We start from the raw sequence: 16,937 nt of genomic DNA, 5'->3' as shown, positions 1-16,937 counted from the left end.
CCAGTACCAAAAAAAACAAAAAAAAACAAAAAAAAAGAAACACTTTTTTTAATCTCATACATGAAATTCTCACCTGCCTAAGTTCATGACATGCTCTGGAGTAATCGATATTTATAGTCATTAGTTGGCATCAAATGTTTCAGTGCTTGCAGTCTGTGTTTTCCCACCCATCCAGCCAACACCAACTACATTCCAGATACTGCTGTGAGGGCAAGAAGTGGTGGCAGAGAACAAAGCAAACAGAATAGAGGTCTGCTTATATAAAATGATTTATATATAAAAGGATTTTTTATATTATATATATAAAAGGATTTATATAAAGTACCCTCTGTACACCCAGTATCTGTTGAGAACAGAGAGGAACTTATTTGCTAGAAAATTGGGTCTACTGGTAAGAAACCAGCTATAAATTATCATTTAGACTACAATTATTTAACACTACAGCTTGACCTCTGTGAAGGATACTTCTTGAAGAGATAATCACTAAAACTAGAGATGAAGGCAACCACAGGTGACAATGTTGATCAGATATGCAAATGTTAGGCTGGGAAGTGAAAGGAAGAGAGGCAAGAACACAAAACCATCCACTTTCAAGACTCCACACACAGTGGTCAAGCTCGTCACTGTGACACTGGCCAAGGGGCAGAAGTTGAAGAAAGAGCTGGAAAATGGGCTGGGTGCAGTCAAGGGTAACTGCACTAGCAGACGGTTGGGATGATGGGAAGCAGGTGACCAACAAGAAAAGTGGCATCTGTTTGAAGACAGTGATTGCTATGAGAAGTTTGTTCCCAAGAAGGAAGCAAAAGCAACATAGATTCAGGGACTGTGGAGACAGGGAATACCTGGAAAATATCTAACAAAATGTTATTTATCACCAGGTAAGAATTCAACAATTCAGTTCGATAAGAATTTCTGAAGTGAAACTGCAGTTCAGAACAGCAAAAGCAAAGCCCTAGATTCTATCTAAAAAGGTTAGACAAGCTAGATGGCTGCCTGCTTAAACTCAGGGATGCACAACGAAAGGCCATGCAGAATGACTGAGGGCAGATTCTACACAGTCAAGTCAAACACTTTAGGCTTTAAAGCTTGACAGGCCTGGATTCAAATATGGGGAATGATAAAAAAAAAAAAATACAGCGAATGCTAATTTTATTACAAGAAAAGACACATTGTCATTAGCTCCCCTCAAAACATTCCCAGTTATGACATGTCTAGATGTTCCCCCAAAGTTACCCAAGTAGGTGGGTTTTGACCAATGTCTCCCACTGAGGTCATAGGTGGGGCTTTTGAGAGATGGCTGGATCTAGGTTGTGTGATACTGAGATTAGGCATCTGTGATTATTAAAGTAATCCACTGATTGATGTGGCACAATTCTGAGTAGAATTAAAGGCACTCTACCCTGTGTGTGCATGCCACCTGCCCTGAATGCAGTAGCCTGGATATAATATAAAGGATGTATATACAATGTAAATATAAAGAATCTGTCTTTACTTTTTGCTTGCTACCTTCTGCCTGCCTCTCTGTGATGCCCCTCTGCCATGCCACCCTTCCATGGAGCCAGCCAACTATGAACTGAAACCTCTACAAACTGTAAACCAAATTAAATTTATCTCCTTTAATTTTGGGTGTTGGGTATAGTCTCAGAGAGGAGAAAAGTAACTAAGACACCCTCCTCAATTTTAAACACACTGATCCTATCATTTTTGCCACTTTATAGCTCAACGTACAGGCCCTGGGTTCAATCGCCTGTACCAAAAAACAAAGTTAACATTTATATTCTTTCACATTATATAACATTTCCTACACAGAATGTCCAGAGACGAGAATAATATGGAAAAGACACTTCCAATCAAGCCAATTTTTTCATCCCAGAAAATCCTATTTAGTAAGTCATGTGAACAGTTAGCAGACTGTTGCTCAAAAGGGGCAGGCTTTGTTTTCAGCAGTGGCCGACCAGATGGATTTTGACCAATGCCTCCCACTGAAAACAACTAGGATGAATTTAGAGGGAAAAAAAGATTGATTAACAAAACAATGGGAATTGCAGAGGTCATATTTCAGAAGAGAAAAGCACTCATTTGCTGCTGTTTTTTTGCTGAGAATTTGACATTTCTGAAAAACGATCCATCTGTAGAGAATAAAATATTAAATGCTTTCTCTAAAAAACTGGAAAGGAGAACTTCCAGGAAGATGGTGGAGTGGTGAGCAGCAAAGAACCTCTCTGGCACGTGGTGTCCAGACATTGAAATGTAGCTGCATGAGGAGAATGAGGGAGGTGGGTCCCTGGGGCCCAGGAAGGATCTGAAGCAACAACTAAAGTCCACAGGGAGAGCCAAGGAGATTTCAATGAAAAAGAGGGAGGTGATAGGTGGCACTTTGTCCCTGAGTCTGGATTTATGGAGTGGGAAGCTTGAACCTGCAGAGGCACATTGATTGCTGATGACCCCAGGGGCCTCCAGAGACAGGTACCAGTGGAACAGAGCAGTGGATGCAGCAATGGCTGGTGAGTTATTTGGGTTCAGACATCAACCAGGAGAGGAGATTAGCAAGTAGCCATCTTGGAGAGGGGCCAACTGAGCTCAGGACCCAGAACAGCTACAGGCTAACTCTATCTAGTGTTTCCCAGTGTCCTGGTAAAGGTACTGACTTCAAGTCACTGGGAGGTTAGGGAACAGCATTCATGTCGGCAAGAGGCACCAGACTGGTAGACTCAACAAATTCAGTCCCAGCCTGATAGCAAGAAACCAACCTGAACTTCAGCGGCACTACAGGTGCAGGCTTGGTGGAATTATCTACTACTCCACCATAAATTAACAGCTGGCTTGCTGTGATAAACAACTCAGATCTGGATTCTGTCTACCCACGTTGTCAGCAAAGACATGCCCTGAATTGGATGGGTTTTTTTATTTTTTCTTCTCCTTGTTTTCTTTTTCTTTTTTCTTTTTATTCCCTCTTTTCTGGTTTTTGTTCTCTTTTATCTTGATTGTTTGTTCTTGTTTTTACACAAGTGTGAACAGTTTCTAGTTTTTTGTTGTGGTTGTTCCATTCTGTTGTTTTTATTTCTTTCTTCTCTCTTTCCCTCTGGGCTTAAGCAGTTCCTCAAAGTTTGTATAATCTTTTGTTCTCTTCACATGCTTCTAAATTCATCTTCTACGTCTCTATTTTTTTCCCCAAAACCCTTCTAAATAGTCTCCCTTTAGGGTAAAATCACCATAGTGAGGGCTTACTGATACAATTTTCTGGTTCGTTCTAGATTTAGTTATATAACCACAAATCTAATTCAGACAGTTAAAGATAGCATATTAATACTGATCACAGTTTCATATATAATAGTTACACATTTTCTAGGCTGTGTTTGATGCTCTTATTATTGCTGTATGTACTATTTTAGCCAAGATAACATAACTGTTTTAATCAGTTGTTCTTCCTAGTATACCAAGACTGAGTTTATCTAAGGATTTTAAAGAATTCTATAGGCCAGAACCAGGTGCTGTGCCAAACAGGCAGGTTCTACTTATCCCCAATAAATTGAAGAGGTAGGATCTTGAAACAGATTCAAAACCCAAAAGCCAGCTACATCTAGAAGACGCCTCTGAGAAGATGTCATTTCCTAAGGGTTCTGAATACTGGCAATAAAGCTACTAACCATAAGCCATCTACTAGCATCAATCCAGGAATTAAACAAACAAACAAAAAAAATTAGAAAATGAGAAGACACTTAAGTAAGATGCAACTCCCAACTTTCAGCTCACCAAAGGCAAACCCAGGGGGCAATTAAGTGCAACAATCTGAAAAGAATCTGAAAGCCACCCACTTGTATACTCTCTGAAATGGTAACAGTAGAAGTAACAAAGCAGCTGAACAAGGCTCTAAAGAAATTCAAAGCAGAAATAATTTCTCAGATAACTACAGAGATGGTGACAAGAATGAAAGACATGCTTAATAACTCTAAAGTAGACACAGATTTAAAAAAATATACAACTCAGGAAAATGATGGAAACCATGAATGCCCAGTATAGAAAAGAAATGGAACCTATGAAACAGACACAGATATCCAAGAGATTAAAAATACCACTCAAAGCATATGCAGCAGAATGAGCCAATGTGAGGACAGAATATCAGATTTGAAAAACCGGAAAGGAGGTAAGAATGCCTCTATCAACCACCTCCTCTAAGTCATGTGTGGGAGGACCTAACCAGGGTAACAAGACTGTTATCATTTGCAGGATTGTAGAAACATCAAAGAATATGAATGAAATAGTAGATGTAAATTAAGAAAATAACTAAGATCAATGTAATTGAACTATACTCCTAAATATCAGAAAAAGATGAACAGAAAATGAGTTTACAAAAAATACTTTAATTATATTAAAGCTAAATAATAGCTAAGAATATCTCTACTAAAGATGTTTGAGAACACTAGCCAAAAAAATGCTAAAATACTATTAAAGAAAATATAATTGTAAAAGATTGAAATAAATGAAAAATACACCTCACCCATACACTGCAATTCTCAGTGGTATAATAATGTCACTTTTCACCCAAGAGAGCTCTAATTCCTTGCAATCCCTATGAAAACCCTAATGGGGTGTGTCTGTAGGGGCACAGGCAGTTGGATAAGTTGATCCCAAAATTAACCTGGAAATGCAAAGAGCATTTCATTCATGAAGATGAAATAACTGAAATGACAGTAAATACATAAAGTAATCAAGTAATTAAATGAAGAAGAAAGAGCTTAATAATTAAAACAGGTACATAATAAGTTCAAGGCCAGATTGAATTACAGAGTAAAACCCTGTCTCAAAAAAACCAAAGAATGGGGGGAAAGGGACTTCCTGGAAGAGTGGTGAACAGGAGAGAAACAGCCTCTCCAAGATTTGGTGTCCAGAAGGTGGAAAATAGAAATGTGAGGAAGAGGAGGAGGCAAGTGGGTCTGCAGGACCCAGCAAGGTTCTAAAGCAAGATTTAGAGCCCACAATGAGAGCAAAGAAAGAGACCTCAACTCACAACAGAGAAGTGGCAAGCAGTGTTCTCTCCCTGAGCTCTGGCTCACAATATGGGAGGGGCAGCTCAAACCTGCAGACACAATGTGAGTACTCATGACCCAAGAGGGACTTCACAGGGAAACACACAAGTGGAAGATAGTAGTGGACACCGAGGATTGCAGTGGCTAATAAGTTATTTGGGGTTCAGAAGTCCCACAAAAGTGGGCAGTTGGCCAGCAGCCATTTTGAAAAGGGACCAACCTAAGTCAGGACTCAAGTTTGGCTCCATCTAGTTGCTCCAAGTGTCAGTTTTAGGCATAGCCAAGTTCAAGACAGCAGAAGGTCAGGGAGGTGAGTTCAAGCCAACAGGAGGCAGTTGGAATGTTGCAGGCTGAAAAACTCCAGAAACAGCCTCACAGCCAGGAACTAGAAGCAGCCTGAACTTCAGTGGAACTACGAACTAGAGTTTTCTGGCATTACTCACCACCACCACCAAAATTCTACTGCTGGTTTACTGGGATCAATCAACACAGATCTGTGCTCTGTCTGGCCCCTCTGTTAAGCGATAAAAGCACAGATACTAATTTCTTTTTGTTCTTTTGATTTTTTATTATTTTACTTTTTAATATTTTTCTATTTTTTCTTGACTTTTTGTTGTTTTTATACGGATGAGAATACTGTTTCTAGTTTTTTTGTTTAGTTCTGTTGTTTCTGTTTCTTCTTTCTTTCCCTCCTGTTCTCTTCACCAATTCCTAAACTTGCATAATCTTCCTTTGTACTTTAGCCTTTTCTTTTTTTTTAAATTTTTGGTGCTGGGGATCAAACTCAGGATCTTGCATTTGCGAGGCAGTCAGGGTGCCACTGAGCTAAATCCCTGGCCCTAGCCTTGTTTTTAATACGTTTCTCTTATTTCTTTATTTTTCCCCTAACCCCTTTTAAATTTTCTGCCCTGAGAGTAAACTTGCCATATCAAGAGAATATTTACTATATACAATTTTCTGGTTTTAGATTTTGTTATATAACTACAAATCCTGTTGATACAGTTAAAGGTAGCAAATTAAGAGTTACTACAGTTTGTCATTTTCTAGACTATGTTTGATGCTGTTGTTATTGCTGATTGTTTTACTTTAGTCAACGTGACATAATTGTTCTTATCAGTTGTTCTTCCTGGTATACCAACACTGAGCTTGTCTAAGGATCTTAAAAAATTCTACAGACCAGTGAACTAGGAACTAGGCCAAATAGGCAGCAATTTCTGATCCCCAATAAATTGAAGAGGTAGGATCTTGCAACAAACTCAAAACCCAAAAGCCAGCTACACCTGGAAGACATCTCTGAGAAGTAGTCATTTCCTAAGGGTTCTCCATACAAGCAATAAAGATAACTACCCTAAGAAATGTATAAGCATCAATAAAGGAACCAAATTAAATTAAATAAAATAAGTAGAAAACAAGAAGACAGCTAAGCAAGATGTAACCCCAAACTTTCAGCTCATCAAATGCAAACCCAGAGAGCAATGTGGTGGAACAATACAATTCAAAAGCTATACTCCTAGACTCTGAAGTGGTAACAGCGGAAATACCAAAGCAAATGAATGTGGATCTAGAAAAACTCAAAGCAAAAATAATTTCTCAGATAACTTCAGAGATGATGATGACCATAATGAAGAGCATGATTAGTGAATCTAAAGAAAATAAAAATAAAAATATAGAAGACCTTAGGAAAATGATGGAAACCATGAGTGCCCAACACAGAAATGGAACAGAATACATGATATAGATTCAACCAAATATCCAGGAGATTAAAACTTCTATTGAAAGTATATGCAGCAGGCCGGGAGTGGTGGCACATGCCTGTAATCCCAGCACATGGGAGACTGAGGCAGGAGGATTGCTGTGAGTTCAAGACCAGCCTGGGCTACATAGTGAGTTCTAGGTCAGTCTCAACTATACAGTGAGACTGTCTCAAAAAACAAAACAAGCAAAAAAAGAAAGTATATGCAGCAGAAGCAGGACATGATGGCTCATGCCTGTAATCCCAGAACTCAAAAGGCTCAGGCAGGAGAACTGCTATGAGTTGGCCAGCCTGGGCTACATAGTGACCTACATAGTGAAACACTATCTCAAAAAAAAAAAAAAAACAAAACAAAAGAGGAAGTATATGCAGCAGAATGAACTAATGTGAGGACAGAATATCATATCTTGTGGTTAGCAATCATGAAAACAAAAATTTCTTAAAAACACTAAGGAACCACACACACACACAAAAATCCCACAGCTGCTAGATAATGCAAAGAATAATATAAGATTGAGCAGAGTCAATGAAAAAGCAAATGACATTTAAAAAACTTGTTCACAGAAGTAATGGCAAAGATCATCTCAATAGATGCAAAAAAAAAAAAAAAATCTGACAAAGTCCAACACCCATCCATGATAAAAAAAACCCTGCAGAAAATTGGAATAGACGTTCTTTATCTCAATTTGATAAAAGTTATCTTATGACAAACCAACAGCCAACATCATACAAAATGGAAAAAAACTGAAAGCTTTCACTCTAAAATCAGGAACAAGACAAGGATGTCTAGTACCACCACTTCTATTCAGTATAGTTCTGGAAACATAAGCCAGAGCAATTAGATAAGAGAAAGAAATAAAAGGAATAAGGATAAGAAAGGAAGAAGTTAAATTATCATTATTTGTTGGTGACATGATATTCCACATAGAAGACCCCAAAAAAATCCACCAAAAGACTTCTAGATTTAATAACCAAATTCAGTAGCATAGCTACATACAAAGTCAACACTCAAAATTCAATAGCAGTCCTGTATACAAACAACAAACTCACTGAGAGAAAAATTAGGGAAACTATGCCTCTTACAACAGCATCCAAAAAAACCAAATATTAAGGAATCAATCTAACAAAGGAAGTACAAGACCTTTACATTCAGAATACTACAGTAGTCTGAAAAAAGAACGAAAAGGATATCAGAAAATGGTAAGATATCCCTTATTCCTGGGTAGGAAGAACCAATATAGTGAAAATGGCCACAGTCCCAAAATTGTTATATAGATTTAATGTAATCTTAATCAAAATACCAATAGCATACCCCACAGAGCTAGAGAACACAATCCTAAAATTCATTTGGAACCAGAGACCTAGAATGGCAAATGCAATTCTGGGCAACCAAGGCAAGGCAGGGGGCATCACAATCTCAACTTGTAATTACATTACAAAATTACCATAATACAAATACCTTACCTTTGACAAAGGGGCCAAACCTTCACCAGACAAAAGATAGCTTCTTTAATAAATGGTGCAGAAAAACTGGCTTTGTGCATGCCAAAAACTAAAACTAGACACATATCTCTCACTATGTACTAAGCTAAAATTGAAATGGATCAAAGATCTAAATATTAAAGCAGAAACACTAAATCTTCTGGAAGAGAGAAAAGGTAGAACTCTTGAAGACATAGGTGTAGGTGAAGAGTATATGAACAAAACCCCAACTGCACAGGAAATATCACAAAGAATCAACAAGTGGGATCTCATCTTGTTAAGAAGCTTTTGAACAGTGAAAGCAACCAGAGTGAGAAGACAATCCATAGAGTGGGAAAAAAAATTTGCCAGCTGTTCCTCACACAAAGGTCTAGTATCTAGAATATATAAAGAACTAAAAATAAATAAATAAAACAAAGACTCTCCCAAATTTAAAGACTCAATCCAAAAATGGGCATCTGAAATGAACAGACACTTCTCAGACGAAGTAGAAAAAGCATATAAATATATGAAATAATGTCCAATATCAACAATGAAATTCTATCTTACTGAAGAACAGCTGTTATCAAGAAATCAACCAATAACAAATGCTGGCGGGGCTATGGGGAAAAGGAACCCTTCTCCACTGTTGGTTGGAAGAGAGACTGGTGCAAGCACTGTGAAAATCAATGTGGAAATCCCCCAGAAAACTAAAACTAGAAGTTCCACTTCACCCAGCTATTTCCATTCTTGGTATCTTCTATAAAGAATTAAAGGCATCATACCACAGCAATATATGCATATCTGTTTATAGCACCAAAGTTTGTAATAGTTAAATCTTGGAAACGGCCCAAATGCACATTAACCAATGAATAAAGAAGACGTGTGTGTGTGTGTGTGTGTGTGTGTGTGTGTGTTTTAACACAGCGGAGAACTACTCTGCCATAAAGAAGGATAAACAAGATATTCCTAGGTAAATGGATGCACCTTGAGACTATACTCTTAACGGAAATAAATCAGACACACATGAACAAACATTGCATTGTTTCTCTGGTGGGAGAAACTGAAAGTGTAAATAAGGACAAAATGTATAATAGATATCATGAAACAAGAAGAAAATGTTCAAGGGAAGGGGAACTAGAGAGGGTGGAGAGGGAAAGGAAGGGAAGGAAAAGGAAAAAAAAAAAGGAAAATGGAAACAAAGCTTTTGTAAATGAGGGAAAGAAGAGTTGAAGGTAGGGGAGAGAAGGAGGAAAAAAGAACCAAGATATATTATGTACAAATACAAATTCCACATGATGAATGTTATTATGTATATCTAAAATGTATCACTAAAATTAATTTTAAAAAGTTAAAACTGCAATGGCTGTGGCTCAGAGAATGCTACATAAGCCCTGGACAGTCCCACATACTCAGAGGTGCTTTAGCCACATCAACAGGAGTCACAGCTGAGTAGTGAAGCCAGGACAGCTTTTCACTAAATCAGAGACAGGCCTTTCAAGTTTTGTCGGTGTCCTGTTACCCCATTTCTTTTATCCCCCCCCCTTTTTTTTTGTACCAGGGATCAAACTCAGGACCTCGTGTAAGGCATGTGTGGTGCCACTGAGCTAAAAATCCCCAGCCCACCCCATTTCTTGCTTTAATTTTCTCTTCAGCATGTATCACTGCTGAATCTACACTAAAGGAAGTAATACTCAGCTGCCCTTGGCTTGGTGTATCTTACATAATAGAAATAATGTGTTATTACATCAACTTCTAATGTATATCCCCCAAATTTTAAAAGTAGGAAAACATAAGAAAAAAAAAGAAACCGGGTAGAAGATAGACAATAGCAAGATAATGATGATGACCCTACCCAGTCATAATTGAAAATAATGTGCTATTATACAAAACAATTCTTAAAATCAATGATGGTTAAGTCAAACACGAAAAATAAAATCAATAAAAGCCCCTTGTAGAATTGCACCACCAGAAGTATACTAAAAATATAGAAAACATGGTAAATTTTTAAGAAATACATTCACAGAAAACATAATTAATAGCAGATGTACTATTACTGTTATTCTTCAGCATGAAAATGAAGGATGGTACAGAAAGCATTTTAGATAATATAAATACAAGTGTTTGAAATCGCAAGAATGTTTTCCACTTCTCTAAGGTTCTACAAGAATCCCTGGGACAGTTCCAGTGGCCAAACAATTTAATCTCTTGAGGATATAAAAAAAGTGTTGCTATACACAGAACTGAAATCAGCTGGGAAGAGCCTAGACATACAATGTAATATTTACTTAACTCACTTACTAATTCAGCAACTCATTCAATGACCTATTCATTCTCCCATTCAGACATTCACTCAATTCTTTCATCTATTCCTTCACTTATCTTCAGGGTAAAAATACTGAAACCTCTCTCCTACATTTAAACCACTAGGATACTACTAAAATTTAATATACAACTTTTCTCTTGAAGGATAAGCAGAATGTTACTAGAACAACAGAGACCTTTCCAGGTGGAGCATAAAACATTAAATTTGTTCAGGGACTAGTACAGGACAGTAGAGAAACAGAAACAAAAATCTAGGTGAAATATGGAATTAGGTCATGAATAGGTCAAGTTTATTTCATAGGCTACAGATCCCAAAACTTTAATCACTCTCACAAATAACCTTCACAATTTCTACTACCTCTGCATACAATTCACTTAACATTTTATCTAAACAGACAGTTTTACTTCATTAAAACGTAAAATCTAATTGTGTAAGAAGAAAAGCTATTATCACTTGGTATAAAGAAGCAATACTCATGAATATAAATTAAAATAAATATAACTAAATTAAAATGTTTCCCTGAGCACCACTGGAATTGTCACCAACAGTACACTTCACATTTTAGGCAGAGCTCCTAAAACAACAATCACTGAGGGTTTTTAATCAGGAGACCTAAATCTCCACAGTTATGCCTTACAAAGATCATTATGAAGGGAGGATGACTAATGGTTTGGTAGAACTAAGCACAGGGCAGGAGACAGCTCAGAGTTTACTGTAATATTTCCCACTAGAGAGGATAAAGAACCAAGCTCACAGGGAGGCAGAAGGGAGGGACAGAAGGGACACATGAAAACAGATGACACAGAATAGATGGATTCTCCAAGACTCAAGAATGTGAGAAATAATCCATCTCCACACCTGCCACCTTCACATATGCATTATATAGACAGTGAGAAGCAGAGATCACATATTCACAGTCTCCACTGAGGCAGTCAGAATTAGATGAGACAAAGCAGGCTTAGATTATATCCTATCTGCCATACTCAATAAAGGTAACCATTGTTACTGCTACTACACTACTCTTCAGATATCTATCAGCTCAAGTCTATATCCCAGAGCTGATGTCAACAGCTGTCCCCTTCAGAGCATCACAAAGGTTCTACACCTGCACACCCTGCATGTTATCCTAGGGACTAGTCTGATGTCAAATGCCAGGCTGAGGAGACACCATTTCTGTGCCCTCCCACCCACACCCCTATGCTACCAACACACACAGGCCACTTCCCTAGCCCAGCCCAACTTCCCCCCGTTTCTTACCTTGGCTTATTCTGAGGCAAGGCTTTAGAATCAACTGCAAACATTTTGGAAACAAAGATAATAACTGGAGCAGTATCTTCACTTCCACATTTCATAAAAGCTAAACAAACAACAGGAAGCAAAAATGTCACTATTGTCTTCCAGTTATTAAAAAATCAAAAATTTCTGGAAAGCAATCAAGATGTTTAGAACATAAAATCATATATACATAACTTTTTATAACTACGGCCAAAATTCCACTCAGAAAGATTGCTTGGAAAGAAAAGCAGAACATTAGAGCAAGATCAAGAGTTGGCAAAAATAACAAAAGAAAAGCAAAAGTAACAGAGCAGGGGTTGGCTGGGTGAGAGGGGCTCTTATAGAAGAGCTGAAGCTATGGAATGGAGGTCAACCGTGCAGTTATATCTAGGAGATAAGGGACAGAATTAAGGAATGTTACCAAAGGTCAGGAGTCAGTGGGTAGTTTGTTAAAATAAATGACACTCAATAGCTTTTCTAATCCCTTACAAAAATAAGTTTAAAAATAAAAAAAAAATTGTATCATGTATAACAGTAACAAAAATTCTTATAAAGATTCAGGGGCTGAAGTTGTAGCTTAGCAGTGGAGTGTTTGTCTAGCATGCACAAAGTCCTGTGTTCAATCCCTAGTACCACACCAAACAAGAGGAAGAAATCAAGCTTCCATACTATACAGATACAAATGTCAATTATCTCTAAATATATAACACTTAACACAATTTCCTATCAACATATGGACGTATTTCTTAAACTATGTTTGAGGCACAAAACCATTGGTTAGTAATTACTATTATTTTTTTGTAGCAGGGATCGAACTCGGAACCTTGCACTTGTGAGGGAGGTGGTGGAAAAACTGAGCTAAATCCCTGGCCCCTCAGCTATCAATTTTTAAAAATTACCGCATATCAAAATAATCTGTATAAGAACTCAAACAGAAAACAAAACACCAGGAAGAATTCAACACACATCCAAGTCTTGCCAGCAAAAGCTGTGGAAAGCTTTGTAATACAGGACTTTTGCCCTGACTGACATGTTCACAGGACTCCTGGCTGCAGGTAGTGAAAACACTACCTACCAGAATCCAGAGCAGCAGCAAAGATACTGGTTGGAATACTATTATGATAAGCCAGTGAGAAATGGTGGCTGGCTGGCCTAGAGAGGCAGAAGGAGAAGTGATGGGAAGCAGTTGAATTCTGGATGCACAGAAGAGTAAGTAGAATTTGCTGATAGCCTGGATGTGGAGATGTGAGATCAATGTAAGAGCCACATTTGACTCCAAGGTTTGGGGAATGAGAAAAGAAAAGGATGGAAGCTCCCCTAGCTGAGAAAGGAATGAGGATGAACAGGACTGGGGATAAAATAAAAAGACAGCTTTGGAATTTGTTAACTTTATGATGCTTCTGAAACAGTTGCATAGATAAAGGAGTGTGTCAATTGAACATCCAAGTGTGGAGTTGAGAGAACAGGTGTGGACCACAGGCATAGATGTGGGAAACAATGAACATATCAGCGTCACTTAAGATTTGATGAGACCACTAGGAGCATGACTACAGTTAAGAAATGAAGTCCAAAAACTGGGCACTGCTTAGGATATCTCAATGTTAACAAGTCAGGTGGAGAAGCGCCAGAAGAGATAGTGATTAAGCACCAGAAAAGAGATCAAAAGAGACAGGGAGGGAGGCAGAAGCAATTGGAAGCCAGAAGTCCAAGAAAGAGGAAGGCACCAATATGTCAAATGCTGGTGAAAGGTCTGGTCAGAAGAAGATGAGAAGTAGCCCCATGATCTAGCAAAGTGAGACTCAAAGGTTACCTATGGTGAGCAGCAGTGGAGTGGTCTAGGAATAGGGGCTACAAAATCAATAGAAAGGGAAGAAAAAAGCTGAAGAGGTAAACATACATGATGCCCTCAGACCCTAGGATGGAAACGAGCCCTGTCATGGGGACAGTGTGCACAGGGACTTCGTGAGTGGCATGGTTCCTGGAACCACTTTTTCTCAGTCCTTAGCGACATGGCTATGGTCCTGAAGCCACAATTCAGAGAACATATTCCTGGCTATTTGGGAGGATGGAATCAAGCATGATTAAGAAATAGGATCAGGACAGCAGGAAAGAAACTCAAGGTCTCTGGTTGCCCACCCAACCAGCTGAACAAAATGGCTGTAGTGAAAGTGAAACTTGGGAAGTGAGGAACAAAACCAATGGAATGGTGATTTATGGAAGTGAATATATGGCAAATTGGCCTTTTTGCAGACTGGCATTCAGCAAACTACAGCAGTCTGAAGTGAATCAATGAGTGGTGCATACCCAGATAGCCATCCCTGCCTCACCTGCTTTCAGGGCTTGTGTTTCCAGGGGAAGAGAGTCGAATGTCTGAGATCCTGTGCACATCAGCTTCTCCACCCTCTCAGATGCGATGTCCAGGGGACTGGGAAGTTTCTGGCACACCATGGCTGAAGCCTGCTGTCAAGGACCAACACTCTGAGCTGGTGACTAGACAAGGGCAAAGACTCACTACATTCGAGGTCTACACAGGAAATACATGGACTGTAAGGTGGTTTTATGAATTACATGTCAAAATATACACACAATTTCCAGGTGCTATCATACAGAAGTCTTACAATAGATCCCCTCCCTAGTGGCCCATGGAATGCGTGAGGGAAACAGAGCCTCACTGGCTTACTGTGACCTTGAAAGAGAATCAGTTATTTATCAGAAGCACCTAAATTATCTATTTACATGTACTTCTTAGTGCAAATATTTTTATGTTTATTAAACAAAAATGTCTTTTTAAAAACACTTAGTATTAAGAGTAATCAGTATTAGTATATTAATTTTTTAAATACAAGATACAGTTTTATGGTAGAATACTAAATTAACAGAGAGGTCTTACTTTGGATTGGGATGTGTTATTTCCAGAGTATTACTTAGTTGCTAATTGAACAGTGCTCTTCCCTGTATTCTGAGAAACATTTACTATAAAACATTAGAAAAAAGGATACAAAGGACAGCATGGGAGATGGGCAGCCATTGGCTGCAAATGGCATTGACCTGAACCTTAGGATCTGAATGCCGGGCCTCTCGGGCTCCAATCTTTAATCCTAAAGAAGTCACTATTTTCTCAATTTTTTCTTTGTCCCTGTAGTGAAAATCAGAGAAGGGGAAAGGCAAACACAGACAACCATGAGTAGTAAGGAAAAGAAAGTTTACATTATTTGACACCCCCCCACACACACACACTACTCTTTCAGGAAAGTTAAAATGGCTGAAGGGACCCTGCCAGAGGTGAGGACTCCCCAGCCTCCATGCTTATTCTTCCAAATGCATTCCTACAAAACTTCTCTCAGCGCTCCATTCCACAACTGTCATAAGCTATGCCAATTGGTAAAGTGTTTTACAAAAAAAATGTGGAAAGTTATTATTCTACCTTGGGAGTAACTGAGAAAATATAAAAGCCAGCTTTCTTTTCTACTTGTACCAGAAAAATTTATTTCCCAAGTTCCCCATTAAAGGTTCTAGATTTCAAGCCCCTTTGCTACTTTAATGACTACTTTTAAAAACTGGTTTATAAAAACAAAGGGCCAAGGTTTTCTCCATCCTTTTATATCTTCACCTCAGCACTCTAAAAAATCCTGCTATTTTGTCCCTCCTCCCCCATCCTTCACTTGGGTTTAAATTATTTCCAAGACCGATATATACAAGCTCTGGTCACAGACTCCATTATCTCAGCTTTCTGAAGTATGACTCACCAAACCACAAAGTGAGGCAAATTATACAGCCCAAAGTTGCCAAAAATTAAACAATTTTACAACAGGCTTACTTTTTCAAAACAGCATCATATAAACTCCATATATTTTCCAGGATCAACTGTACAAATAAAGGTTTCTTTCCTTTGGCCTGTACAAAAGAATATATGGCTTTAAGCTCCTGAACATTAACCAGGCATTTACATATTCATTCTCAGAACCTGTATGTCTCATTTCTATTCACAAACCGTTACTCAGTGGTAAAGATGAAAGCAGTGATAAAACGTTCTAAGCAGTCACTAATCCCCAATACTATCTCACCATTTCCATCATCTGGGGACCAGGGGAACTGAACACCATGTGATCTTTTGGTGGACGGGCTTATCTCTGTGGATGTGCCACCTATCTCTACCACCAAAGCAACACAAAGCATTCAAGGGAGAGCTACATGGCATTCTGCATGTTCAGTCTCCAACCACAGACTTTGAGTTAAGGCTACCAGAAATAGGAAATGTTCTTAAATGTAGGAAATACGTTTACAAGGAGTGGAAAAAAATTTTTTAAATGGCCTCCCATTTCCCTCACCAAGCTATGGAAAAAGTTAGAAGTCACAGCACTCTCAGGAAAACATTCTCACAAATACATAAGATGGATTATAAATCAATACATCCTTTCTGAAGAGTAGCTTGCAATAGTACAGTACTAGGAAATTCAAAGTCACTGCCTCTGAATGCCTGGCTTTAAAAAAGCTATCGTGAAAACACAAAAATGTATGCACAAAGACATCTATCATGGCATTACTTTCAATATAAAAAAAATTGTGTTCAGTTACTGGAGGATGATTATTTATATGATAGTACTTTAGTATATGCACTGCCAAAGTGAGCATATGATGGTACTTTAAAAAAACTAAAAACAGGGTAGCTCTTGTGACAGAAGCTGCTCTAAAGAGTTTATGTCATATAATGATCCTAACTAATCTATAGGTACTAATAACTCCATTTTACAGATAGAAATACCAAGACAAATGTCACTGTGCTAATGCAGCTGATTCTCAACCCATGATCTTTCCCGCTTAGCTGCATATACCCACTTTGAAATACACAGTTTATAAAAATATTTCAAGGGCAATGAAAGACACTCATGATATGACACTAAACAAAAAGGCAACTGCATTATATAATCAGTATAACCTCCACTGAGGCATGAAGCATAAAAGGATGAAGGGTAGGCCAGGTATGGTGGCACATGAGGCAGAAAGAGTACCGCAAGTTCAAGGCCAGCCTGGGCTACAAAGTAAGAAGCTGTCTCAAATAAACCAAAAAAAAAAAAAAAAAAAAAAAAAAAAAAAA

The 16,937-nt window shown here is 38.2% G+C and overlaps 1 protein-coding gene across 4 annotated transcripts in view; it reads right to left on the bottom strand.

Moving 5' to 3' along the window:
* The window catches only part of Efl1 (elongation factor like GTPase 1), a 133,672-nt gene that overhangs the window by 81,454 nt on the left and 35,281 nt on the right, over positions 1-16,937 (bottom strand). For all 4 annotated transcript variants that reach the window (XM_010621178.2, XM_033761117.1, XM_010621180.2 and 1 more), the window contains exons 9-12: positions 15,660-15,736; positions 14,842-14,978; positions 14,170-14,292; positions 11,825-11,924 (exon numbers count right to left, since the gene is read on the bottom strand). In XM_010621178.2, coding sequence (XP_010619480.1) covers positions 11,825-11,924; positions 14,170-14,292; positions 14,842-14,978; positions 15,660-15,736 — 437 coding nt within the window. The remainder of the gene's footprint in view (positions 1-11,824; positions 11,925-14,169; positions 14,293-14,841; positions 14,979-15,659; positions 15,737-16,937) is intronic.

The sequence above is a fragment of the Fukomys damarensis genome, unplaced genomic scaffold (assembly GCF_012274545.1).
Source record: "Fukomys damarensis isolate Sample0158 unplaced genomic scaffold, DMR_v1.0_HiC HiC_scaffold_7, whole genome shotgun sequence".
In the NCBI taxonomy this organism is placed as follows: domain Eukaryota; kingdom Metazoa; phylum Chordata; class Mammalia; order Rodentia; family Bathyergidae; genus Fukomys; species Fukomys damarensis.
This window is presented reverse-complemented; position numbering and strand designations above follow the sequence as displayed.